General features: G+C 43.1%; 1 protein-coding gene across 2 annotated transcripts in view; it reads left to right on the top strand.

Annotated features, from left to right (window-relative positions):
* Window positions 1-26,346, top strand: part of PDE6A (phosphodiesterase 6A) — an 89,428-nt gene that overhangs the window by 47,113 nt on the left and 15,969 nt on the right. For both annotated transcript variants that reach the window (XM_032250254.1, XM_032250253.1), the window contains exons 9-17: window positions 1,593-1,742; window positions 2,581-2,724; window positions 4,330-4,395; window positions 4,603-4,749; window positions 5,996-6,103; window positions 15,043-15,152; window positions 16,701-16,788; window positions 16,984-17,084; window positions 17,770-17,877. In XM_032250254.1, the coding sequence (XP_032106145.1) occupies window positions 1,593-1,742; window positions 2,581-2,724; window positions 4,330-4,395; window positions 4,603-4,749; window positions 5,996-6,103; window positions 15,043-15,152; window positions 16,701-16,788; window positions 16,984-17,084; window positions 17,770-17,877 (1,022 nt within the window). The remainder of the gene's footprint in view (window positions 1-1,592; window positions 1,743-2,580; window positions 2,725-4,329; window positions 4,396-4,602; window positions 4,750-5,995; window positions 6,104-15,042; window positions 15,153-16,700; window positions 16,789-16,983; window positions 17,085-17,769; window positions 17,878-26,346) is intronic.

Here is a 26,346-nt window from a genome sequence, read left to right on the forward strand (position 1 = left end):
GAAAGGGGAGATGATTGCAGGAAAGAGATGGCTTATTGGGGTGAACTAGAATAAGCCAACAAATCTGAGTGAGAAACTAAGGGGGAGACTGACAAGAGAAGATTCTAGAGAGGGGAACAGAGGTCAGATTTCGAAGGGCCTGGAAAGGCACACCAAGGAACTTGTGTCTCTTACGTATTTTCCTTACTTCATCTTTTATTACCCTTGCCTCTGTGTCAGACTAATTCCTCTTAGTAAAATGTGGCTTCCTTCGGTCAAGGTTGGATCTTATCTTTCTTGACATCCTCAGCTCCAGGGCCCTGTCAATATTGACTTGGTTTAGCATGCTAGGCTAAACAAAAGAAAAACAAATCATTATCAATCAGGAAATAATTCAGAGGGAAAAAAAATGGCTGAGAAAAGTCAGAATTATTTTTTTACTCCTTCAAGAACATTATGAAAAAGCTTAGCAACAAAATAGTTCCAAAGTGAAAACTGGACTTCATGTGATGTGATTTTGACCACATCAATGCGACAAGCCCAAAGACTTGCTGAGAGTTGCTAACCTGACCACAACCGCAGCAGAACGTGGTCTTTACTCAAGTCATCCACTGGATTGCGGTTGAACTATGTTAGTAAAGCAAATTTAATCTTGTTTTCAGATTCTGGTCTTCCTCCTCCAACTCATCCTCCACAAGGTAGCCTAAGTAACTTTGTTTTTTTGGGACGGAGTTTCACTCTTGGTACCGAGGCTGGAGAGCAATGGCACAATCTTGGCTCACCGCAACCTCCACCTCCTGGGTTCAAGTGATTCTCCTGCCTCAGCCTCCCAAGTAGGTGGGATTGCAGGCATGTACCACCATACCCCCGACTAATTTCATATTTTTAGTAGAGAGGAGGTTTCTCCATGTTGGTCAGGTTGGTCTCGAGCTCCCAACCTCAGGTGATCCTCCCACCTTGGCCCCCCAAAGTGCTGGGATTACAGGCGTAAGCCACTGCACACAGCCCCTGAATAACATTTTTAAGAAACATAGATTGGGCCAGGCACAATGGCTGAGCCATCTCAAAGGCATGAACCACCATACCTGACTTCTCCAAAGGAATCTTATAATTGATCAAGAACTTCATTTGTTCAGTTAGACACATATTCTTTCCATCCTATAGAGGAGAAAATTGAGGCCCCAGGAGAGAAAATGAAGTGCTAAAAGTAACACAGGAAGTCAGGGCAAGAGGCAAAAAGTGCAGGTTATATCTAGGTTATTAATTCAAAGTTACAAGAATCATAGCATCGCCCTTTCAAGCCAGCCCCCCACCACTACCTCCTCCCATATCTGAAAGAGAAACACTACTTCTCTTGGCTGTTCTGCATGTCATTACATCCTCAGCCTGCAACACACTGCCTGACGCACACTGGCCCTCACATCTGAGGGACGAACACAAAATAGCTAGTTGGCTTAAGGAATTCCAACCAGATGGGTTATTTCCCATGGTAGTTACGGGTGACTAAAATCATGCAAAATCCGACAAACTCCATCCTCTTGCCACCTCCTCCTCTCAGCTAATCAGGGTCATGATGTAGTGTGAAATTTATCATCGTTGCCCTTCTCTTGTAGAAAGAGCCTCTGGATGAGTCTGGATGGATGATTAAAAATGTCCTCTCGATGCCGATTGTGAACAAGAAGGAAGAAATTGTTGGGGTGGCCACGTTTTACAATCGTAAAGATGGGAAGCCCTTTGATGAAATGGATGAGACCCTCATGGAGGTATGGCTTGCTAGGAGGTCTTTTGCTGCTGGGATTCAGAGTCAGCTTGCTGGGGGAGGCTGGAGGGGGATGGATGTCACTGCTCTATCACATGGGGCAGCAACCTGGTTGGTCTAATCCTGACTCAGCCTCATCAATCACTTTCTTTACTCTCACTTCTGTACGGCACTGATGTGCTGTCAGAGAAATCCACATTTCCTTTTAAAAAAATTGAATCGAGCTGAGCATGGTGGCTCATGCCTGTAATCCCAGCACTTTGGGAAGTTGAGGCAGATGAATTGCTTGAGTCCAGGAATTCAAGACCAGCCTGGCCAACAGGGCAATACCCCACTTATAAAAAAAAAAAAATTTACCAGGCATGGTAGTGCATACCTGTGGTCCTAGTTACTCAGGAGACTGAAGTAAGGTCAAAGCTGCAGTGTGCCATGATTGTACCATGGCACTCCCTCCTGGGTGACAGAGCAAGACCCTATCCAAAAAACATTAAAAAAAAAAAAACTCTGCTTTTTTAGTTTTATGTTCTTAGCAAAATTGAGCAAAAAAGTATAGAGTTCCTGTATATCCTCTATCCCCACATATGCAAAAACACATTCTCTTTTTGTGACGTTATTACATGTAAGAATGATGCTTTATGTATGTTAGTGCTTTACTTAAAGTGTGATCACATCCATTCCTTTAACTTAGCCTTGTAAGAGCTCTGCAAGGTGGGCAGCACATGGCTTGTCAAACCCATTTTACAGCTGAGAAAACAGAGGCCGAGAGACTCTTGCTATAAGTTTTAGTGTCAAGGTTAAACTTGAGTGTTCTGTCTCTGATTTCTCCTTTCTTTCTTTTTCAGTCTTTGACTCAATTTCTGGGCTGGTCTGTCTTAAATCCTGACACCTATGAGTCAATGAATAAACTTGAAAATAGGAAGGATATTTTCCAGGACATAGTAAAATATCATGTGAAATGTGACAATGAAGAAATTCAGAAAATCTTGGTGTGTAATGTTCTTTCTTTGTTTCTACTCGAATAGAGACTGCATCTCAGAGATGTGGCCAGACTAAGGCAAAACTTGCAACTCCATGAGGGCACGCCTGGGCATGGGTTTGTGCACTGTTCTATTTTTCCTGCCTAGCGCAGGGATGTAGCAGCCCTCAACATTTAATGAATGAATGAATGAATGAATGAGTGCATAACAGATGAGTGCCTGAGAATGGTACATAACGACTGCACTATGTGGCCTGGGGACAGTTATTCCTTACAGAAACACCTCAGTCTTGGGGTCAGATGTTGGCTTGACAGCTCTAGAAACTTCATTTTTTATTGTGCTCAGGAATGACTTAGTACTGGAGACAGGGCCAACCAGCCAGAGCCCCTACTCTGAGAGAAAGCTTTATCTGGAAGACCAGTGGACAATGGTCAGCTTCTCAGAGCCTCTTTCCTGTGAGGTCAGCTCACTTAGAAGACCCTATCAAGCTGGGTGCAGATTACACCTGTAATCTCAGCACTTTGAGAGGCCAACGTGGTCAGATCTCTTAAGCCCAGCAGTTCGACACCAGCCTGGGCAACACGGTGAGACCCTGTCTCTACCAAAAAAACCCCACAAATATTAGTCAGGCATGTTGGTGCGTACCTGTAGTCCCAGCTACTCAGGAGGCTGAGGTGGGAGGATCACCTGAGCCCATGAAGATCAAGGCTGCAGTGAGCGGCGATTGCCCCACCACGCTTCAGCCTGCCTGACAGAGTGAGACAGAAACAAAAAGAAGAAAAAGAAAAAAGAAAGACAGGCTAATGTTTTTCGAGGGCATTTCTTAAGCTGGGATGATGCCACAACAAATTTGATCATTTCATCCCAATAACTGGTAAATTTAGAGGAGAAAACATCCAGTTTAAATAAATTGCCTCATGGTTTGCTTGACTCCGTCCATAGTTTCAGCCAAAGAATGGGTATGTGCAACCTAGTGGGGCACAGCCTCAGTGAACCACTTACAAGTTAACACGTTTTGCTCTGGGTCAGGAAATCAGAAGCAAGTAACTGGGTCCAGTTCTCCCTCCTATGGCACAGAGGGACATAGGCCCAGAGAGAGAAGGAACTTACCTCAAGTTGCACAGTAAATGAGAGGAAGAACCAGGACTATGGCCAAGGCCTCCTTACTCCCAGTCAGAACTAATAACAATAAAACTATCAACAACAACATTCTTTTATGTTAGTGTACTATGTGCCAAGCACTGTGCTAAGTGATTTATATGCATTATTTAATTTTACATATATGGCTCAAGAATGACTTTGCATAATTGCATTTTAATTTAGCAGTGAAGTACGTTTATTATCCTCAGTTAACAGATGAGGAAATTGAAGATCAGAAGCATTAGTAACACTGCTAGTAAGCGGCAGAGCTCAATTTTGAATGCAGGTCTCTATGGCTCTAAAGCCCAGGACTTGGTGCATCAGTGAATGTTTAATGGAATCCTCTTTGAGCTCGTGGTTCTGTCGCAAGGACTTTAGAGAAAGGAGATAAGTGGGAATGGAAGAGGGGAGGCATTTTTAGGCTTTAGATGTTGTAACCTATTTTTTTCCCCCTGCCATTTTGGGCCCTGGCAGAAAACCAGAGAGGTGTACGGGAAGGAGCCATGGGAATGTGAGGAAGAGGAGCTGGCTGAGATCCTGGTGAGCTGAATGGGGGCAGCGCGAGTCCTGATGTATAACAAGTCCAAGGTGCTCCTGAGCGTGCACAGGTGTCTCTTTGCAAAGCATGATCCCCATCACTCTGTTCTGATCCCTCCCGCAGACCCAGCATGGGGACAGGCCTGGGCAGGAGGTGGGCACCCAGAAACACTTCATGCTTCCTAATCACTTGACTCTACTCTTATACAGCAAGCAGAGCTGCCAGATGCAGAGAAATATGAAATTAATAAATTTCACTTCAGTGACTTGCCCCTAACAGAACTGGAGCTGGTGAAATGTGGAATACAGATGTATTATGAGCTCAAAGTGGTGGATAAATTTCACATTCCACAAGAGGTGAGGTCAAAACAAACATTGTTGATTTCCACTTTTCATTTTCTTTCTTGCTTGCTTTAAAAAAAACAACAACAAAAAATTCAATCTGTAAACTACCTTAAAAAGAATGTATCCTCAGCATTTAGGATTTAAAGAATTAGTCATGTTGCACAGATGAGTCATTTATAAGAAAAGAGACACACTGTTCCTCTGTGTCCTGTGAAGTGTGATGTTTTGGGTGCACTGGTTTCTTGCAGTGAGTTCTGAGGTAGTAAGCTCTGAAGGCTGGGAATAGATGTGCTGCAAAAAATGGATCCTATAATTAAATAGGGGCAGAAAATGTGGTCTAAACCAATTTAAACAGGGCTCATTCCCTGCAGAATTCCTTATTAAGATTTGCTATGAATTTAGGGGAGTGGGGAACAGGCAGAGGTGTATATGGGAGGCAGTGGCATATGGTGTGCAGAATTTCCCAAACTCATTTGATTTGGATTAAAGCAGTGGTTCTCAAAGTGTCGCCCCAGACCACATCCATACCACCTAAGAATTTATCAGCAATTCGCATTCTCTCTCTCTCTCCTCTCTCTCTCTCTCTCTCTCTCTCTCTCTCACACACACACACACACACACACACACACACACACACACAGACATACACACACACTCCCAGCTCTGAAGAATCAGAAACTGTTTTAACAAGTCCTCCAAGTGAGTCTAACGCACAGACAAGTTTGCCACTGGATAAGAGTCCTTTAGCTTCCCTTTCCTGTAGAGCCCCTGTTAGCTTCTCCAAGGACAGTTGCTCTCCAGGGCATGGTTTGGGAATCACTGATGAAGCTGGGTCCGAGGAATGACTCATGCTCGCCTCCTTTCCTAACAACAACATCCTCATAGCATTTAGCAGTTCGCAAAGCACTTTCACAGCGTGATTGCATCTATTACAAGTCCTCACCTCCTGGTCCAGTGAACCAGTTACAAGTTAACAAATTTTGCTCTGGGTCAGGAACTCAGAAGCAAGTAACTCTGGCACTTGGGGACGTAGGCCCAGATGAGAAGAAAATTGCCTTAAGTTGCACAGTAAATGAGAGGAAGAACCAGGATGATAGCCAAGGCTTCCTTACTCCCAATCAGCAATGATGGGAGTTGGAGGACCTCCAGCCTCAAAAGAGAGGGCCATGGGCCATGCTTTCTGCATGTTTTTGTTATTCTAACCATCAGGAGACCATTTCATGTGTGTCCTGCCTCACTGATACGTATGTGTTCACAGGCCCTGGTGCGGTTCATGTACTCCCTGAGTAAGGGCTACCGCAAGATCACCTACCACAACTGGCGGCACGGCTTCAACGTGGGCCAGACCATGTTCTCCCTACTGGTGGTATGGCGGGGCCGGTGGGGCTGGTAGGGTGGGCGTGCATCACAGCAGACTCTACATGGTAGCAACAGCATTGTTCTTCTTTCTCTATTTATTGCCTTTTAAGAATTATGTGAAAGCAGTACAGGCTTTTGTATAAAAGGATTTTAAGAATAGAGAGGCATATTAAAAAAAAAAAGTGAAAGAAAGCTGCAAGCTACCCCCAACCTCAGTCTGGTTATTTGGGAGTTACCACATCACATATATTAAAATAGTTCAACAGTTCAGTTGGTCATTGGTCATAGTCTTTGTTTGGGGCATAATGACGGTTAGGAACATAGTTCATTTTTAAATGGCATGATATAAAGAGGTATCCATTTCTGTAGTTAGCCTGGTAATGCAAGTCATAATCATTTGGAAATCCACTTTAAAAAAAAAAAACAAAACATAAGCCGAGCGTGCTGGCTTCCGCCTGTAATCCCAGCACTTTGGGAGGCCGAGGCGGGTGGATCAGGAGGTCAAGAGATCAAGACCATTCTGGCCAACATGGTGAAGGAACCCTGTCTCTACTAAAAGTACAAAAATATTAGCTGGAGCTGGTGGCACGTGCCTGCAATCCCAGCTACTCGGGAGGCTGAGGCAGGAGATTAGCTTGAACCCGGGAAGCAGAGGTTGCAAGCTGAGATCACGCCGTTGCACTCTAGCCTGGGCAACAACAGTGACACTCCATCTCAATAAATAAATAAATAAATAAAATAAAGATTAGAAAACCTTGGAATAGAAAAGTTTGCCATTCGCCATTCAAGATGCCTGCAAACCGCCTGTTAGCTGCTCCCATAAACACGTCACGTGTTCTTTTCCCCAGAGAAATTTTCTTACATTTCCTTAAATTGTGGCAGTGTCTAGAGAAACAGCAGTATCAGCCACCTTTCACATTAAGCTTCCTGTAGTACTCAAATCAGGGAAAAGATAAGTGCCACATTCGATTTGGTTCAGCACCATACGCAAGCCAACAAGGCCAAAGAGGAGGTCTAAAGCTGCATCCTGTTCCATTAGGTGTTTCCATGAATCTCATCCACATTTTAGAGAGTTGCTTCTCCCCGTCTGAACCCTGGGAGGCCTGATTGACTATTTAAAATCCAAGATTTCCCTCCAATGTATAATTAGCTTCAAATTCCCTATAACTGGTACCCCTCCACCAGCAAGAGTGAGCCCCCAGGAACCCCATTGAAAACTTTCCTCAGTAGAAACTAACTTATCTTCATCCATTTTGAGGTTGGTAGTAATTTTGGTTATCAATTGCTTTGGCCTTTGATTGTGGGAGCTATTATGGGAACTTTCAGGGAAAGCTATTTGGGAGCAAGGAGTGAGCCTGGCCAAATAGCAAGTTCTGCGCCAGCAGGGAGAGAGAACAGAGTAAGCAAACCCAGTATAAGCCCTTTGGGACTGGAAAAGAGGCCACCTAGTGGTGCTTGAACAGAGTTCAGTTGAGTTTGTCAGCCCGTAAGTCTGCATAGCTCCTGAACGGGGTCCAGTGGGACGCCACTTACTTTTTTGTGGTCCCTTCATATCATATTGTAAGGTTGCATAACCACATTTAGTGAAAGAAGCATTACTGGATTTAATCCTGTGATATGCTACAAGCAATTACTGCTAGCCATATGGGTAGTTTCCAAGTCTTGACTACACAATACCTGAAGGCATGATATACCTTTGATAGGCATCACCCAGATGGGTTTTCTGTATTTGGCAGTGATTAGGTTATTAATTAGAAAGGTCAGAGTGCTGTTTCCTTCATGCTGGCAGAGAAGTCTCGATCTATGATCTTGGGAAAACTGTCCCTATCTAGAATGCCATCTGTTTCTAGGGAAAATCTTCCCTGGTTAACTTTACCTGCAGGAGGCCAACAGGCGTATAGTTCCAGGAATCTGGAGGGAACTTCTGAGTTGAGAGATGGAGATCCAAGACTCAAGGTCCCGAGGTTTTGTGGTAGAGAAGAACTTGGTATGGTCCCTTCCAGTGGAGTTGAAGAGCAGTCTTCCTTTGGTGTCATTTCCAAAAGACCTAATCTCTGGGTTCTATATCATGAAAGGTCTGGTTGTCATCAATTGGTGGGTCACAAAGAGCTTCTTTAACCTGATGAAAATATGCTTTGGCATAATGCAGTAAAGTCCTGCAGTACTGAGTCATGTCAGAGTTTATAAGAGTGGAAGATACCTGGGCACAATGGTTCACGCCTGTAAACCAGCACTTCCAGAGGCCAAACTGGGCAAATCGCCAGGTCAGGAGATGGAGACCATCCTGGCTAACCTGGTGAAAACCATTCTTTACTAAAAATATCAAAAATTAGTGGGGTGCGGTGGCATGCACCTGTAGTCCCAGCTACTTGGGAGGCTGAGGCAGGAGAATCGCTTGAACCCGGGAGGTGGAGGTTGCAGTGAGCTGAGATCGCACCATTGCCCTCCAACCTGGGCAACAGAGGGAGACTCTGTCTCAAAATTAAAAAAAAAAAAAAGGAAAAAAAAAGAGTGGAAGATAAATGAGGTTCTGTTATCAGGGGCATACATCTTCCTGTAACTGTTCCATATGGGGTCAATCTGTTTTCTGGCAGGAGTGGATCTGATTGTCATCAATTGAGAATACCTTTCACCAAGGCAATCCAATTGATTCAGTTAGCTTTGCCAAACGCAGTTGTGTTTATATCTTTGTAAACTGTTTTACAATTTGTCTAGTGAAATGAGTACCTCTTTATCTCCATCTATAAATTTTATACAGGTCGGGCACGGTGGCTCACGCCTGTAATCACAACATTTTTGGAGGCTGACATGGGTGGATTGCTTGAGCCCAGGAGTTCAAGGTCAGTCTGGGCAACATGGTAAAACCCCATCTCTATAAAAAATACATATATTAGCCAGATATGGTGGCACACGCCTGTGGTCCCAACTTCTCAGCAGGTAAGGCAGGAGGATCCTTTGAACACAGGAAGTCGAGGCTGCAGTGAACCGTGATGGCACAACTGACCTCTACCCTGGGTGGCAAAGAGAGAGATTGCTTCAAAAAAAAAAAAAAAAGGAAAATGTTATACAGTTTCTGAAACACATATCAATAACACATCCATAGACTATAACTGAAACCAGGTGTAGCATTATTATTTGACAGTGCTTCCAGAAAAGTCTCTGGAGATTTTCTCAAGAATTCCCCATAAGGAAAAAATATTTTTTAAGCTTTTTTTTCTGAGATGAACTCTCACTCTGTTGCCCCGTCTGAAATGTGGTGATGTGATCATAGCTCAGTGCAGCCTCAAACTCCTGCGCTCACGTGATCCTTTCACCTCAGCCTCTGAAGTAGCTAAAGCTACAGGCATGTACCTCCATGCCGGACTGATTTATTTATTGTGGGTTTTTTTAAGAGATGGGGTCTCACTATGTTGCCATGGTCTTAAACTCCTGGCCTCAAGTGATCCTTCTGCTGCAGTCTCCCAAGTTGCTGGAATTACAGACACAAGCCATTAAACCCAGAGAAAAAGTATTTTCTAATAGCTTTTAAAGTGTTATAGTATAGTGCTATAACATTAGCCTTCCTGTATGGGAACGGTTCTATAAAACCAGAAAAGATGCACTGAAGGTGGCAGTTTAGTGAAATCCATCTGTAAGTGTTCAGATAATCCAGTGGGTGCCGGAAATGTGTTGCCTGAGATTTTTATTGTCATGCTAGCATTATGAGTTTGACAAATCAAACTTTTTTTTTTTTTGAGATAGGGTCTTGCTTTGTTGCCCAAGCTGGAGTGCAGAGGTGTCATTATGGCTCACTGTAGCCTTGACCTCCTAGGCTCAAGAAATCTTTCCATCTCAGTCCCCCAAGTAGCTGGGTCAGTGGGCACTCATCACCGTACTGGGCTAATTTTTAAGTTGTTTTGTAGAGACAGGGTCTCACTATGTTGTCCAGGCTGGTATTGAACTCTTGGGTTCAAGTGATCCTCCTGCCTTGGCCTCCTAAATATTTGAGATTTTAGGTGTGAGCTACCATGCCTGGCCCCAAATATTTCTTAAAACCATTTTGACAATTATATTTATTTATTTAGCAATGGAGTCTCACTCTGTCATCCAGGCTGGAATGCAGCAACATGATCTCGGCTCACTGCAACCTCCACCTCCCAGGTTCAAGTGATATTTCTGCCTCAGCCTCCCAAGTAGCTGGGATTACAGACACATGTCACCAGCCCTGGCTAATTTTTCTATTTTTAGTAGAGATGGGATTTCGCCACATTGGCCAGACTGGTCTCAAACTCCTGACCTCAAGTGATTCGCCAGTCTCAGCCTCCCAAAGTGCTGGGATAACAGGCACCAGCCACCGCGCCCAGCCCATTTTAGCAATTTTAGAGCAGTTACCCTGTCAATATTTTGTCATAATTTCTGTCATTTTATGTCTTCCATGATGACTCATGGAGTGCAGGAATCTAATAATGGAAGCTTTAAGGACTCGTTAAGGACCAGCTGGCTATTGGGGCTCTCCATAACTCCACACTTAACATTGGATTTATATCCTTTTAAACACCAATTTTGTTCTCTAATTCAGGTGCATAGAACTGTTTATTAAATAGGTTATCATGGGTAATTTGACTTAGATCCATCTTGTAGAGTTCATTTAAATTGTATATCTTACGAATTTCAGTACTGGCTGACTTAGCATAAAAATCTACCAAATTAAAAAAAAAAAAGTCTACCAAATGCTTTTTTTTATTATTTTCAATTATTTTTTATTCTGCTTAATATTGAGTTTGCAGTTTTATGAACCAGTCCGTTTCTTCATTGGAATTCTGGGAATTCTCCCCCAGTCCAGTGGTATGATCTCATGAAGATGAAACACTTTAGGCTGATAGCTGCTCAGAAAGCAGCAGAGTGAAAAACCGTCTGTGGATGACGAGACTTTACATGGTCATAGTTAAAGACCTCATGAGCGTTCATTACAATAATGACACAATTGACAAGGAAATTTGGTTATTTCTGTCACAAACATTTTAAGACAATAACTAAAATTGTGACTGACAGTGTTATACCAGGAATACTAGATTTCTGTGAATTTTATACAGTTTTGAAACACATTAATAACATCCATAGAATATAACTCAAAGAAGATTTAGCATTAATTGTATTTGACAATGCTTCTCATATAGTTTAATATATCAAATAAGCCTAATTAGTTTAATGTCTCTCTTTTTACAAGAAGAGATATCTTTTTAAGATGATCCAAGGGTTCATCTGAAAAATTCCAAAGTTAATTTGCAGTCAAGAAAAATACTTATTTTAGAATATTATTTTGGGGCTGGGTGTGGTAGCACATGCCTATAATCCCAGCACTTTGGGAGGCCAAGGCGGGCAGATTACTTGAGGTCAAGAGTTTGAGACCAGCCTGGCCAACATGGTGAAACTCTGTCTCTACCAAAAATGTTTTAAAAAATTAGCCGGGTGTGGTGGCATGTGCCTAATCTCAGCTACTCAGGAGGCTGAGGCAATAGAATCACTTAAACCCAGGAGGCAGAGATTGCAGTGAGCCGAGATCACGCCACTGCACTCCAGCCTGGGCGACAGAACAACACTCTGTCTCAAAAAAAAAGAACATGACTTTGAGAAGTTTCTAAAAAATATCAAAGGTTTAAAATGCTTTTTCTTTGTTTTTGAGACAGAGTCTTGCTCTGTCACCCAGGCTGGAGTACAGTGGCATGATCTTGGCTCACTGCAACCTCTGCTTCCTGAGTTTAAGCAATTCCCCTGTCTCAGCCTCCCAAGTAACTGGGGTTACAGGTGTGTGTCACCAGGCCCAGCTAATTTTTATTTTATTTTTTTGAGACGGAGTTTCGCTCTTGTTACCCAGGCTGGAGTGCAATGGCGCGATCTCGGCTCACCGCAACCTCCGCCTCCTGGGTTCAAGCAATTCTCCTGCCTCAGCCTCCTGAGTAGCTGGGATTTAATTTTTAATATTTTTAGTAGAGATGATATTTGACCATGTTGACCAAGCTGGTCTCCAACTCCTGACATCAAGTGATCCACCCTCCTCAGCCTTCCAGAGTGCTGTGATTACAGGAAAGAGCCATTGTGCCCAGCCCAAAATAAGATTATTTAGCCCAGTGTGGTGGCATGCACGAGTAGTCCCAGCTACTCAGGAGGCTGAGGTGGGAGGATCATTTGAACCCAGGAGGTCCAAACTACAGTGAGATGCAGTTGCACCACTGCACTCTAGCCTGGGTGACAGAGGGAGACTCTGTCTCAAAAAAAAAAAAAGAAAAGAAAAGATCACTGTGAACAGTAGTCATTCATTTGACCAAAGTGATAAATAAAAGACTTCAAAGGCAAACACAGAAAGTTACATACTTATAAAAAGACCTTAACTCTTTTAGTAAAGAAAACTCAGTTTTCTTAAGTGATCAAAAACCTAACAAAGACAACCCGGAGCACAGGAAATTAATTTGATAAGGCACAGAATCTTTGTTTCCTAGGCCAATTACCTAAAAGATAAATTTCCTTTTAAAAGCAGACCAATACTCCAAGAAAACTTTGTTGTTTTAAAAGAGAGGTCTAAATTCTAGTTTTGCATCAGTGTATGTTGGACATTAATGTTCAAGATAGTGTTAATATCAAAATTTTAGAAAAACTTAAAAATATTCTTTCCATCTTAGCCAACTTAATGACACAAGTAATTACTATCGCAAGATTTATCCTCCACAAGCCTTCTACAGCTTTCTTATCCACTCAGCTTTTGTACTGTGCTTTTTCCTCTTCTCATTTTGGAACAGCCAGTTATCTTACTTTAGGACAAAAATTTCTCTTTTCCCCCTTAACAAAATAAAGCATCCTCATATCGTATAGCTTTTTCTTACCCAAAGGACTTTTTGCCTTCTTATATAATTGCTTATAGAATTGTTTCACTTATTATTTTTAGTAATAATATATTAACTACTAGTTATTATTATTAATATATTAATTAAGGGTTAAGAATTATAAATAATATAGAAATATGTTAATATATCCCTACATTAATTAGGAATTTGAACCCTTAGTGACCTTAATTTCCAGTGAACACTAGGAAGCAAGCAAAAATTGTGAACTGTCTGTCACACCAGCAATCTGTAGGTCAACAGTCTGTGAATAATAGTTTCTAGAAGCATCTACTTTCCCATAGTACAGTCTGTCATTGTGGCACAGAACATGTTTACTAACAGTCCCAAATATTTTTAGTCTGTTGGTAATAAGAAATTGTAGAGGAGGCAACATTTAATCTCTATCCTCTTAGATTTTTTTTTTTTTTTTTTGAGACATGGTTTGCTCTGTCACATAGGCTGGAGTGTAGTGCTGAGAACACGTGGCTCACTGCAGTCTTGACCTCCTGGGCTCAAGCGATCCTCCCACCTCATTCTTCCAAGTGTTAGGTTTTGAAGGGAAAGTGAGGGTTAAAGAAAGACACACGCAAACAGAAAGAGGGCAGCTCAACAGCAAATGCAGGCTTTATGTCCAGCATAAAACCTACAGAAGTGGGGACCAGCCTAATGCCAGAGCCCACTGCTGCTTATAGGATATAGGCGTGGGTGGGAGGGGTCTGGGCAGTATGGCTTCTTGCCTGGCAGGATGTTAATAGATGTTCTCATGATGAGGCAGCTGCGCCCTTGTCCCGGAGGGATGCCATCGTGGTATTTCTTGGACTTTTACCCAGCCAGATATGCCAGGATGTTTCTTTAGTTGGGCCTTTGCCTGCCCTGTGGTCAGGTAGTTATGCAGGATGTTTCTCACGGCCCAAACCCCTGTGAAAAGTTTCACTTTGACAAAGTTCTGTAAAATAATGGGGAGGTTACAAAATGGTACAGTTTGGACTAATACCAAGTAGCTGGAACACAGTATGCGCCACCATGCCCAGCTAAATTTTTAGTTTTGTAGGGACAGGGTCTGGCTGTGTTGCCTAGGCTGGTCTTGAACTCTTAAGCTCAAGTGGTCCTCCTGCTTCAGCCTCCCACGGGCTTGGCTATTCTATGTACCTCACATAAGTGAAATCTTACAGTATTTATCCTTATGTGTCTGGTGTACTTCACTTAGTATAATGTTTTAAAGCTTATCCATGATACAATTTTATGGCTGCATAGTGTTCTATTGTTGGACTTGGAAATGTTTTCAGTCTTTCACTATTACAAACAATGCCACAATATCCTTGGAGGAACTTATCTTTGTGTATTTGTGTCCGTATTTTTGGCTCAGAAGATCAGAGACCTTTATGTTTTAATTAAAATTATTTCCCCTCCAGATCATGATGCAAATCCCTGCCCTTCCTCATCCTCATTCCTTCCCCCTTGGCTGAAATGGTCAGGCCAGAGTGGGTGCTAGGGCCAGAAGCAGGAATTCTGACCAGGGTATCATAGAAGGTAGCAAGAACACCACGAAGAGTGATTTCTTTCTTAAAGTCAGCGTCAGCTCTCCAAAGAACTTTCCCACATTTTGTTTCAACATCCAGCATCAAGGAGTTAAGTGTCTGGCAGAATCACAAGGAAGGATTCCTCCAGGCTGTGCTTAAACCAGTAGACCTGTTTTGAAAGTTTTGTTTTACCAGTCCAGCCAGATCCTAAAACCTGACATCTACAAATTTCTCAAAAATCACCTAATCTAATATGTTCCACCCCCTGTTTGTAGATTGGGTTACTGAGGTTCAGAGTGAGATGAGACCAGCTAAGGTCAACTCAGAAACAGGGTGACCAGTTGTCTCCATTTACCTGGTACTTTCCCCATTCTAGCACCGAAAGTCCCACATCCCAAAAAAAACCCCTCAGCCCTGAGCAGTCCTCCGGTCAGCCTCTGGGGCCAGGATACAGCCAAGATCAGACCCATGCTTCCTAGCTCTGGGCCCTCCTCCCTACACCCGCCTTTTCAGCCCTGCTTCCAGCCCCTACACAAAAGGAATGATTTGCATTCTCCTTGCCCTTCCAGACGGGAAAGCTGAAGCGCTACTTCACGGACCTGGAGGCCTTGGCCATGGTCACTGCTGCTTTCTGCCATGACATTGACCACAGAGGCACCAACAACCTCTACCAGATGAAGTGAGTCAGCCTCCCTCCCCACCCCCAGCCCTCCGGATTTATTATCCAGTTGTATGTGGCCTCCAGGCAGGCTCACTGGCCAACAGGGAAGTCTTGTGCTCCACAGATTCCCACTGCCTTCTGTCCCTGGGATCTGAGTCTCCTCCTGTAGCAGCCAAAATAATGACCCCCCAAAGATGTCCAGATCTCAAATCCCTGAGCTGGGGAATATGTTGTCTTATAAGACAACATATAAGATTTCACTTATATTCAAAAGGGACTTTGCAGATGTGATTAAGTCGAGGATCTTGAGATACAGGGAGTATTCGAGTGGGCCCCATGTAGTCCCAAGGGTCCTTATATAGGGAAGCAGGAGGTCAGAGAGGAGAGGCAATGCTACTCTTTGTAGATGGAGGCACGGGCTACAAGCAAGGAGGTGGCCCCCAGAAACTCGAAAAAGCAAGGAAACAGATTTTCCTCTGGAGCCCCCAGAAGGAAAGCAGCCCTAAGGACCCATTTCAGACTTCATACAGAGCTGTAAAATGATGCATTTTATTGTTTTAAGCCATTAAGTCTGTGGCAGTTTGTTACAACACCCATAGAAAATTAATGCATTAATCTCCTTTCCTGTCTCCTTCCTCTGCTACCTGCTGTACCAATTAGGGCCAAGATGTTAAGTAACCAGTAATGGTTCATTCATTCATCTCTTATTTATTTATTTGTTTGTTTATTTATTTATTTTTATAGAGACAGGGTTTCTCCATGCTGGGCAGGCTGGTCTCGAACCCCCAACCTCAAGTGATCCACGTGCTTTGGCCTCTCAAAATGCTGGAATTACAGGCATGAGCCACTGCACCCAGCCCTATCTCATATTTATAATGCTTCTAATATAGGTGGTAGGCTCTATGCTAGGCAAAGGAGGTGCTCTGATGAGCAAAACAGCCCCTGTCCTCACAGAGCTTATATTTCAGACAGCCCATGAAGCATAGTCCTTGAGCCATGATCTCATTGGATCCTCACAACCACCCAGTGGGCTGGGCAGAGCAGGGATTAATGTTATCCCTACTTACACAGGAGAAAACTGAGTCTCCGCTCAGGGCCCATGGCCTGTAAGTCATTAACAAGCTCTGAATTCATGCTGCTCTGACTCTTCTCAATACTTCCATGCTGCTCTGGGGCTAGAGATTGTATTTACATTTTACATTTTGAGACTCTAAATACTTAGCACAGTGTGTGGCACATAGTAAGTGCTCAACAAATATTTATTGAATTCAGAAATGAATATTCAAGACTCGGATATGAAGAATCAGGGCTAGATGATCTCGAAGCATGGGCCAATGCTAATGTCCCTAAAATCCTTTATTGCATTGTGTGTGTTTGCGGCTTTTTCTGGGGGAATGGGTCCACACTATTTAGTAGATCCTCTAATGAGTTCATGACCCAAAAGTAGCTTGGAATCACTTGTGGAGAAGGTTAAAGATGGAGGCAGGAGACTTAATATTTAGTCCTAATTTTCTATTGTCCATTCCGTATTGATTATCTCTCTCTCTCTCTCTCTTTCTCATTCAGATCCCAGAACCCACTGGCCAAGCTGCATGGGTCCTCTATCTTGGAAAGACACCACTTGGAGTTTGGCAAAACATTGCTCAGAGACGAGGTAGGATGAGGGCCAAGGGTACACCAGCTGCCGGGCATGGATCAGAGACCCCATCTCACAAGCAGCCTGAGTGTGCCCTGGAAGCATTCTTTCCATTGGCCTGGACTGCTTCTGCCATCGTCTGTGGCGGCCATTGGTCGATGGGTGACTTTCCAGCATCAATTCTCTCCCATCTTGCCTGTTTTTTTGTTTTAGAGCCTGAATATCTTTCAAAACCTCAATCGTCGACAGCATGAGCATGCCATCCACATGATGGACATTGCAATCATTGCCACAGACCTCGCCCTGTATTTCAAGTTGGTATTTCTTCTTATTTTAATAGTAACAATGATTTTATATATATATATATATTTTTTTTTTTCTTTTTTTGAGACAGGATCTTGCTCTGTTGCCCAGGCTAAAGTGCAGTGTCACCATCACAGCTCACTGCCTCCTGGGACAAGTGATCCTCCCACCTCAGCCTCCTGAGTGGCTGGGACCACAGGAACACCACCATGCCTGGATAATTTTTTAATTTCCTATAAAGATGGGTTCTCATTATGTTGCCCAGGCTGATCTCAAACTCCTGGGCTCAAGGCATCCTTCTGCCTAAGCCCCCCTAAGTACTGGGATTACAGGCAGGAGCCACTGCACCCAGCAACAATGATGATATTAATAAACATTATTATGTGTCAAGCACAACACATGTGTTATGGAAACATTGATTCTTGCTACAACTCTGTGAGTTAGATATTATTACCCCCATTGTACAGATGGGAACACTGAGATTCAGGACAAGAGATTTGCTAAGATTAGATAACAAATCAGTTGGAGAGACTTAGGTTAGAGCTAGGTCTTCACTCCCAGGCCTGGGTTCTTTCAACCTTGTTCTGTGAATTCTGTTGATTTAATAAGCCTCCATCTGAATCAGCCAGTGTTAGCAACTCAGGTGTTGCCTTATTCTATGACTTGCTCGCTTTACTAGACTGGTGTGTCTTGTAGGAAGAGGACGATGTTCCAAAAGATCGTGGATCAGTCTAAGATGTACGAGAGTGAACAGGAGTGGACGCAGTACATGATGCTGGAGCAGACACGGAAAGAAATCGTCATGTGAGTTGGGATGGGGTTAAAACCTGATGCTCTTAGGCTTAGGATCATGGGGCGAAACGTTGCTCTGACAGCTCTTACTGCCCTCAACAAGCCTTTGCACTCTTTCATTTTGGAGGCCTTCAACATATGAAAAAATGAACTTATACCAAATTCCAGTTGCACAAACCATATGTTTAATCTTTATTTTCGCACTAAAAATGCAAGACAATATATTATTGTTTTATTTATCTGTATATAAAAGTGTGTTATTTGAAGTATTTCAATCATAATATCTAGGATTTGGGTGGTAAACTGATATAACTTTCCAGTTTTTGATACAATGAAAAGCATACTATACCAATTAAAGGTGTTTTTTTTGTTGTTGTTTTTGTTTTGAGACAGAGTCTCACTCTGTCGCCCAGGTTGGAGTGCCCTAGCAAGATTTTGGCTCGCTGCAACTTCCGCCTCTGAGGTTCAAGCGATTCTCCTGCCTCAGCCTCCCTAGTAGCTGGGATTACAGGCACCCACCACCATGCCCAGCTAATTTTCGTATTTTTAGTCAAGACGGGGTTTTATCATGTTGTCCAGGCTGGTTTCGAACTCCTGACCTCAAGTGATCCACCCACCTCGGCCTCCTAAACTGCTGGGATTATAGGTGTGAGCCATCATGCCCAGCCCCAATTAAAGTTTGAGTGATAGTTAATGTGTCACTCAAAATATATAGGATTAATTTTTTAAGTATTCTTTTACATAGGACAACAACCTGCAATATAGATGTGCATTCACAGATCGGTTACGGTTGATATGAAATTTATAGTGCATGGTGTGGCACTGTTGGAACGCTAATGAGATTCATATTTAAGTTGTCTGGTGAATGTCTTTTTTCAGTTTTCTCAGTGTGCTTCCATGATTCACCTCAACTGACAATGGGGTGAGAAGTGTAAATCTGAGGCCTTTTATGCATATGTGGCCCAAGCCAGATTGTCCCCTGGCTCCTCTGTGATGGGTCCTGGTCATTGAAGGCAGTGGTCAGGAAAAGTTGCAGGGGGGACAAGGCCTGACCAGTTGCCTAGGAGGCATTGCCTTATTTGTTTAGCCCCAGATGCTTCTGTGGAAATGAGACTTGATTAAGTCACAAGCATTGCAAGTGTCTGCAGTATGATCCTGGGAGCAGTGCAGTCTGCTTTCACTGAACAAGGGGCACACTCAGCCCATGGTTACTCACAGGCTGACCAGGAGCTGTCCCCCGCCCCCCAACTATTTATTTATTTTTGAGACAGGGCCTTGCTCTATTGCCCTGGCTGGAGTGCAGTGGCAATCAGGGCTCACGGCAGCCTCAACCTTCCAGGCTCAAGCAATCCCCTGAGCTCACCCTCCTTAGTGGCTGGGACTACAGGCACAGCCACTACACCTGGCTACTTTTTGTATTTTTGGTAGAAACAGGTTTTGCCATGTTGCCTAGGCTGGTTTTGAACTCCTGAGCTCAAGTGATCCACCCACCTTGGCCTCTCAAAGTGCTGGGATTACAAGTGTGAGTCACCATGTCCATCCACATTTATTTATAATTTCAACTTTTATTATATATCAAAGGATACATGGATAGGTTTATTACATGGGTATATTGTGTGACACTGAGGTTTGGGGTACAAACGATCCCATTGCCCAGGTAGTGAGCATAGCACTCAGTAGGTGGGTTTTTAGCCCACACTCTCCTCCCTCTCCCATCTGGTAGTCCCCAGTATCTATTGTTGCTGTCTTTTGTGTCCATGTATATTTAATGTTTAGTTCCCACCTATAAGTGAGAATATGCAGTGTTTGGTTTTCCATTCTTGTGTTAATTCGCTTAATAGAATAGCCTCCAACACTATTCCTGTTCCTGCAAAGGCCGTGTTTTTTTTCTTTTTTTATGGCTGCATGGTATTCCATGGTGTATGTGTACCACATTTTCTTTATCCAATCCACTGTTGATAAGCACCAAGTTTGATTCCGTGTTTTGCTGTTGTGAATAGCACCGTGATGAACATGCAAGTGCATGTGTCTTTTGGTAGAATTATTTGTTTTCTTTTGGATACGTACCAACTAATGGGATGTTGGGGCAAATGGTAATTCCACTTTAAGTTCTTTGAGAAATCTCTAAACTGCTTTCCACAGTGGCTGAACTACTTTACATTCTCATCAGCAGTGCGTAAGTATTCCTTTTTCTCCACAGCCTTACCAGCATCTGTTATGATTTGACTTTTTCTTTTCTTTTTTTTTCTGAGACGGAGTCTCACTCTGTCACCGATTTCAGCTCACTGCAATTTCCACCTCCTGGGTTCAATTAATTCTTGTGCCTCAGCCACCACAGTAGCTAGGACTACAGGCAACTGCCACCACGCCCAGCCAATTTTTTGTATTTTTTGGTACAGATGGGGTTTTACTGTGTTGGCCAGGCTGGTCTCGAACTCCTGACCTCAAGTGATTTGCCTGCTTCGGACTTCCAAAGTGCTGGGATTACAGGCATGAGCCACAGTTCCCAGACTTCTTTTGACTTTTTAATAATTGCCATTATGACTGGTGCCAGGTGGTATCTCACTATGGTTATTTATTTATTAACTTCTGGTTTTTTTCCTAACGTTTTTCTTTTTCTGATTTCTGTAGCTGGACATTTCAAAATGGCTCAGCAGAAGGACTACATAGTTGGAAGGAACACCCTGCTGTTGGATAGAGGGACTTGATATTAGAAAGTTGTCTATTCTCCCTAATTAATTATTCATTTAAGGGTGATTAAAAAACAAACAAACAACAACAACAAAAAAAAACCCCTGCTTTATTCCAGGGGAATTTAGGAAGCTGATTGAAAAATTCTTATTTGAAATAAGTATGCAAGAATAGCCAGAAAAAGAAAAAAGATAAAAAAGAGTGGCTAGAAAACTCTGACATAGAAGAGTAATAGTGGTAACCAGCAGAACTAAAGGCAGTTCAATCCTAGGCAGGAGAAGTCGTTCACATCAATAGGACGATCTTAAGGACTATGTCTGTGCTCAAAGCAGATTTTATACCAGTGGAGAAAGGTATAAGTTTATCAGTGGTGTTGGGACAATGGGAGGGCCACGAAGTTAGATCCCTACCTCACTCCTTACGGCAAAATAAACTCCAGATGAATTAAAAATTTTAAAGTAACAAGGGAAAGAAAAGAGAGCATGAAGAAAACGTGGAAGAATTAAGAATAATTTCAGAGCAAGATTTTCAAAATGTGGCATGAGGCTGGGTGCAGTGTAATCCCAACAATTTGGGAAGTCGAGGCAGGCAGATCACCTGATGTCCAGAGTTGGAGACCAGCCTGGCCAACATGGTGAAATGCCACTCTACTAAAAACCTGTTTCTACCAAAAATTTAGCTAGGTGAGGTGGTGGGCACCTGTAATCCCAGCTACTCAGGAGGCTGAGGTAGGAGAGTCCCTTGAACCCAGGAGGTGAAGGTTGCAGTGAACCAAGATTGTGCCACTGCACTCCAGCCTGGGTGACAGAGCAAGACTCCATCTCAAAATAAATAAATAAAGAAGACATGAAATCCATAAAGTCAAAAAATTAGATGGAGAAATCTGACTATGAAATAATTAAGGTTTTCTGTACAACACACAAAAACACATACCCTGGAAATGTAAGTGATAAGCTGGAAGAAGATATTTGCAACACTTCTAAGAGAAAAAGATCTAATTTCTTCAGTAAATAAAGTGTTAATACAATTCAAGAAAAAGACTAATCCAATAGAAAACTGGCAAAAGGTGCAAACCGACAGTTCCCAGAAAAGTTACAGTGGGATATAAACCTATGAAAAGATGACGACTATAAATCTACAGTGAGATATAATGTTTAACTCCTATTGGCAAAGATGAGAGCATTTGCTAACATACTGTGTTGGGCAGATTGAGGGAAAAGGCCACCTCATTCCCCATGTGGGAGTGTAAACAGGCCCAGCCTTTGTGGAGGGCGATTTGGTAACACCTATCAAAGCTGTAAGTGCTCATGCCCTTTGACCCAGCAATCCCACTTCCAGGATTTCCTCTCCAGATATTCTCCCACACATACACAAAGCATGTGTACAGAGTTATTTGTTACAGCATTGATTGTAACACAAACAAGATTGAAAGCAATCTAAATACCTAGCAGTGGGGAGCTAGGTTAAAGAAACGATAACACTTTCATACAATGGAGTATCTTACAGACTTACAAAGAAATGACATCAAATGAAAGGTATTGTGTTTAACTTAAAAAAAGAAAAAAAAGCCAGGAGCAGGAACCCAGCCATTGTCAAAGTCAAGGTGATGCTTATGTAGGCACCCTCAGATGACGGCACACGCCCGCTCCAGGAACTCGTGTCCTTCCAGGAGTATGTCAGCATGGATAGCATTAAGGAAATCAGTGTTTTCTTTCATAATGTTAATCTTCCTGAGAAGGAAGCAGCGAAGTAGGCACAGCATTCTCTCACTTTCCCACCTTACAAAATAAAGCCAACTCCACTCTTTCTTGAATCTTCCTGCGGTGCATTGTCCTAGAGACAAAAACCTCTGGGCTTTGAAATACAGGATGACTATTTCAAATACAGTCATCCGTGGGTATACTCAGGGCACCGGCTCCAGAACCCCCTAGTATACCAAAATCTGTACAAACTCAAGTCCTGCAGTCAGCCCAGAAAAACCCTTGGATGTGAAGAGAGCCCTCCCTATACATGGGTTTTGCGTCTTGCAATCCATGTTCAGTTGAAAAAAACTTCATGTGTAAGTGGACCTGTGTAGTTCAAACCTGTGTTGATCAAGGGCCCACCATACGGGTGTTGTCACAGCCTCTCATAATTAAGGCATTATAAATCTAAGGAAGGGGCCAGGCCCAGTGACCATGTCTGTAATCTCAGCCCTTTGACAGGCTAAGGCGAGTGGATCACTTGAGGTCAGGAGTTTAAGCCAGCCTGGCTAACATGGCAATACTCCATCTTTACTAAAAATACAAAACTTAGCCAAGTGTCATGGTGTGTGCCTGTAATCCAAACTACTTAAGAGGCTGAAGCATGAGAATTGCTTGAACTGGGGAGGCAGAGGTTGCAGTAAGCTAAGATTGCACCACTGTACTCCAGCCTGGATGACAGCCAGACTCTTTTTAAATTTTTGTAGAGACGAAAAAGGGTCTGACTCTGTTGCACAGGCTGATCTTAAACTCCTGGATTCGGCCAGGCACAGTGGCTCACGCCTGTAATCTCAGCGCTTTGGGAGGCCGAGGCGGGTGGATCATGAGGTCAGGAATTTGAGATCAGCCTGGCCAACATGGTGAAACCCCATCTCTTCTAAAGATACAAAAAATTAGCCAGGCATGGTGGTGCGTGCCTGTAATCCCAGCTAATCCAGAGGCTGAGGCAGAATTGCTTGAACCTGAGAGGTGGAGGTTGCAGTGAGCCGAGATTGCACCACTGCATAATCAGCCTGGCGGCAGAGCAAGACTATCTCAAAAAAAAAAAAAAAAAAAAAAAAAAAAAACTCCCGGGTTCAAGCCATTCTCCCACCTCGGCCTCTGAAAGTGCTGGGATTACAGGTGTGAGCCACTGGACTAGTTGTTCAACTTTTTACAGCTTTAATTTCCAGGCACTCCCCCTGAACCCCGCCCCCATTCCCAGCCAGTGGGTGGGGTTGTACAGAGAAACAGCAGCAATGAATGATTTTTCCTTTAAATATCTTACTGCTTTCAGAGAATGTATCACTGCCCAGGAACCATGACACTGAGCAAGGCACATCAGTAATGAGTACTGAAAGTGGCAGCAACTGATTGAACCCACACCACTGGCTTCTTTCCATCACCTGTCTTTACAATTTTTTTCTTTCTTTTTTATTTGGCCAATAGTCTCTCAACCGAATCATGTTATCTATTATCTATCTATCTATCTATCTATCTATCCATCCATCTAATCTACCTACCTACCTTCCATATACTTCCACCTTTCTTAGAATTAAAAAAAAAAAGGTAAATTGGATGCATTGTAACATGCTTATTTAAATTTAAAAATAGGAGCTGGGCACAGTGGCTCACACCTGTAATCCTAGCACTTTGGGAGGCTGAGGCACGAGAATCGCTTAAACCTGGGAGACGGAGGTTGCAGTGAGCCATGATCTCACCACCATACTCCAGCCTGGGTGACAGAGTAAGCCTCTGTCTTGATTTTTTTTTTTTTTTTTAATTATCCAGGTATGGTGGTGCCTGCTACATGGGAGGCTGAGATGGGAGGATCACTTGAGCCCAGGAGTTCCAGGCTATAGCTAGCTATGATCATGCCACTGCACTGCCCTCCAGCCTGGTCAACAGAGACTCTAGTAAAAAAAAAAAAAAAAAAAAAAAAGAAAAAAAAAGAGAGAGAGAGAGGGAAATTGGCAAAAAAATAGATGCTGAATCCTAGTTCAGTCTAATAAGAAATATTCATTCATTAACCAATACTTTTTGAAAATCCCATCCTATCTTGTTAATGGACGAATTTCAAAAAAAGGTACTTTGAGTATTTAATAATTATTTGTAAAAATGGGTAGTATATTTTGTCGTTTAACTGTGTAATAATAACTTAATCCAAGAGAAAAATTTTCAACGCTTAGAGGCTTATGAGCAAAGAAAAATTTTTAATTATATGGATATAATTGGTTACATGTAATTATGAAAGTTGGTCAGTGAAAGACTTTCAAGAATATACATAGTATACACACACACACACACACACATATACAAAAACACATATGCACATACAAGTATACATACACGCACAATATTAGGATAAAATTCTATGGGAAGTCAAGTGGAAATAGAGGTTTACAGAGACAATGAAAGACGTAAAACTCTAGACTCTTAAAGAAAAGCTTGTTCATGTGCTTTTGTCATGGGTAAAGAATGATATAGCAAATTTATTTTAAAAAGTCAGTATGACTGGGCGCAATGGCTCACATGTGTAATCCCAGCACTTTGAAGAGGCTGAGGCGGGAGGCCTTGAGCTCAGCAGTTTGAGGCCAGCCTGGGCAACATAGTGAGACCTTGTCGCTACAAAAAATAAAGATTTCTCTGGATATGGTGGCTGCATCTGTGGTCCCAACTACTCAGGAGGTTGAGGTGAAAGGATTGCTTGAGCCCAAGAGACCGAGGCTGCAGTGAGCCCTGATGGTGCCACTGCACTCCAGCCTAGACAACAGAGTGAGACCCTGTCTCAAAAAACCAAACCAAAGCAAAACAAAAAACAAAGTCAGTATGTATAATATGCTATAAATTAGATCCTTTGCAAGTATTAAACTTGTGATGTAATAGTATAAGATGTCAACTTAAAAATGTGCAAGAAGGGCAGGGCGCGGTGGCTCATGCCTGTAACCCCAGCACTTTGGGAGGCCGAGGCGGGTGGATCACGAGGTCAAGAGATCGAGACCATCCTGGTCAACATGGTGAAACCCCGTCTCTACTAAAAATACAAAAAATCAGCTGGGCATGGTGGCGCGTGCCTGTAATCCCAGCTACTCAGGAGGCTGAGGCAGGAGAATTGCCTGAACCCAGGAGGCGGAGGTTGCGGTGAGCGGAGATCGCGCCATTGCACTCCAGCCTGGGTAACAAGAGCGAAACTCTGTCTCAAAAAAAAAAAAAAAAAAAAAAAAAAATGTGCAAGAAGGTAGCAGTTTTCAAAAGTCTTTAGGTAAGGATTTAACGAAAAATGTTGGGAGACCTATAATGCAGTATTTCTCAATCTGAGCCCTGTTGACACTTGGGGCTGGCAACCCTGTTGTGGAGCTGCCCTGCATGTTGTGGGGTGCACAGGACTAGACACCGGGAGCACTGCCTCCTGCCCTGTTGTGACGATCAAAAGTGTCTCCAGACATTGCCAAATATCCCCGTGGGACAAACATTGGCCCGGGTTGTTTGCTATAAAGCCATCTCGGGGCCCGTTGCTCAGGTGCATACTTGGAATGTCTTCACGCCTGAGTAGTGTGTAGCTGTTACACACTTGGAGCTTTGGTATCAGACAGCCTGGGTTCAAGTCTCAGCTTTTTCATTTACTGGTGGTGTGGCCTTGAGCAGGTGACTTACTCCCTCACCTCATTTCCCTCATCTCCTCCATGAGGATCGTGGACTCTCATGGGGCTGAGCTGGAGCATGTGGAACGCAGTGCAGTAGGTAGTGGTGTTCCGTGCTTCCTGTGGTAGAAGAAGGCATGTATATTTAGTCTTTGTCCCTGGGTCCTGACAGAGATCCTAAACCCCTTGGAATTTCCTGAGTGATAGGAGTGTCTTTTGTTCTGATGGGATGACTCTTGGCAGGACCCTAGACAGCTTCAGGCTGGGGCTTATCACCAGAAAGACCAAGCCTTCATTTGAAGCTTGGAACTTTCAGCTCCATCCCCAACCTCCAGGGAGGGATGAGGCTGGAGACTGAGTTAATTGCCAGTGGATAATGACTTAATCAATCATGCTTCTGTGATAAAAGGGTCCATAAAAACCTTTCA

The sequence above is a fragment of the Sapajus apella genome, unplaced genomic scaffold (assembly GCF_009761245.1).
Source record: "Sapajus apella isolate SASKATOON/1434 unplaced genomic scaffold, GSC_monkey_1.0 scaffold71, whole genome shotgun sequence".
NCBI lineage: Eukaryota > Metazoa > Chordata > Mammalia > Primates > Cebidae > Sapajus > Sapajus apella.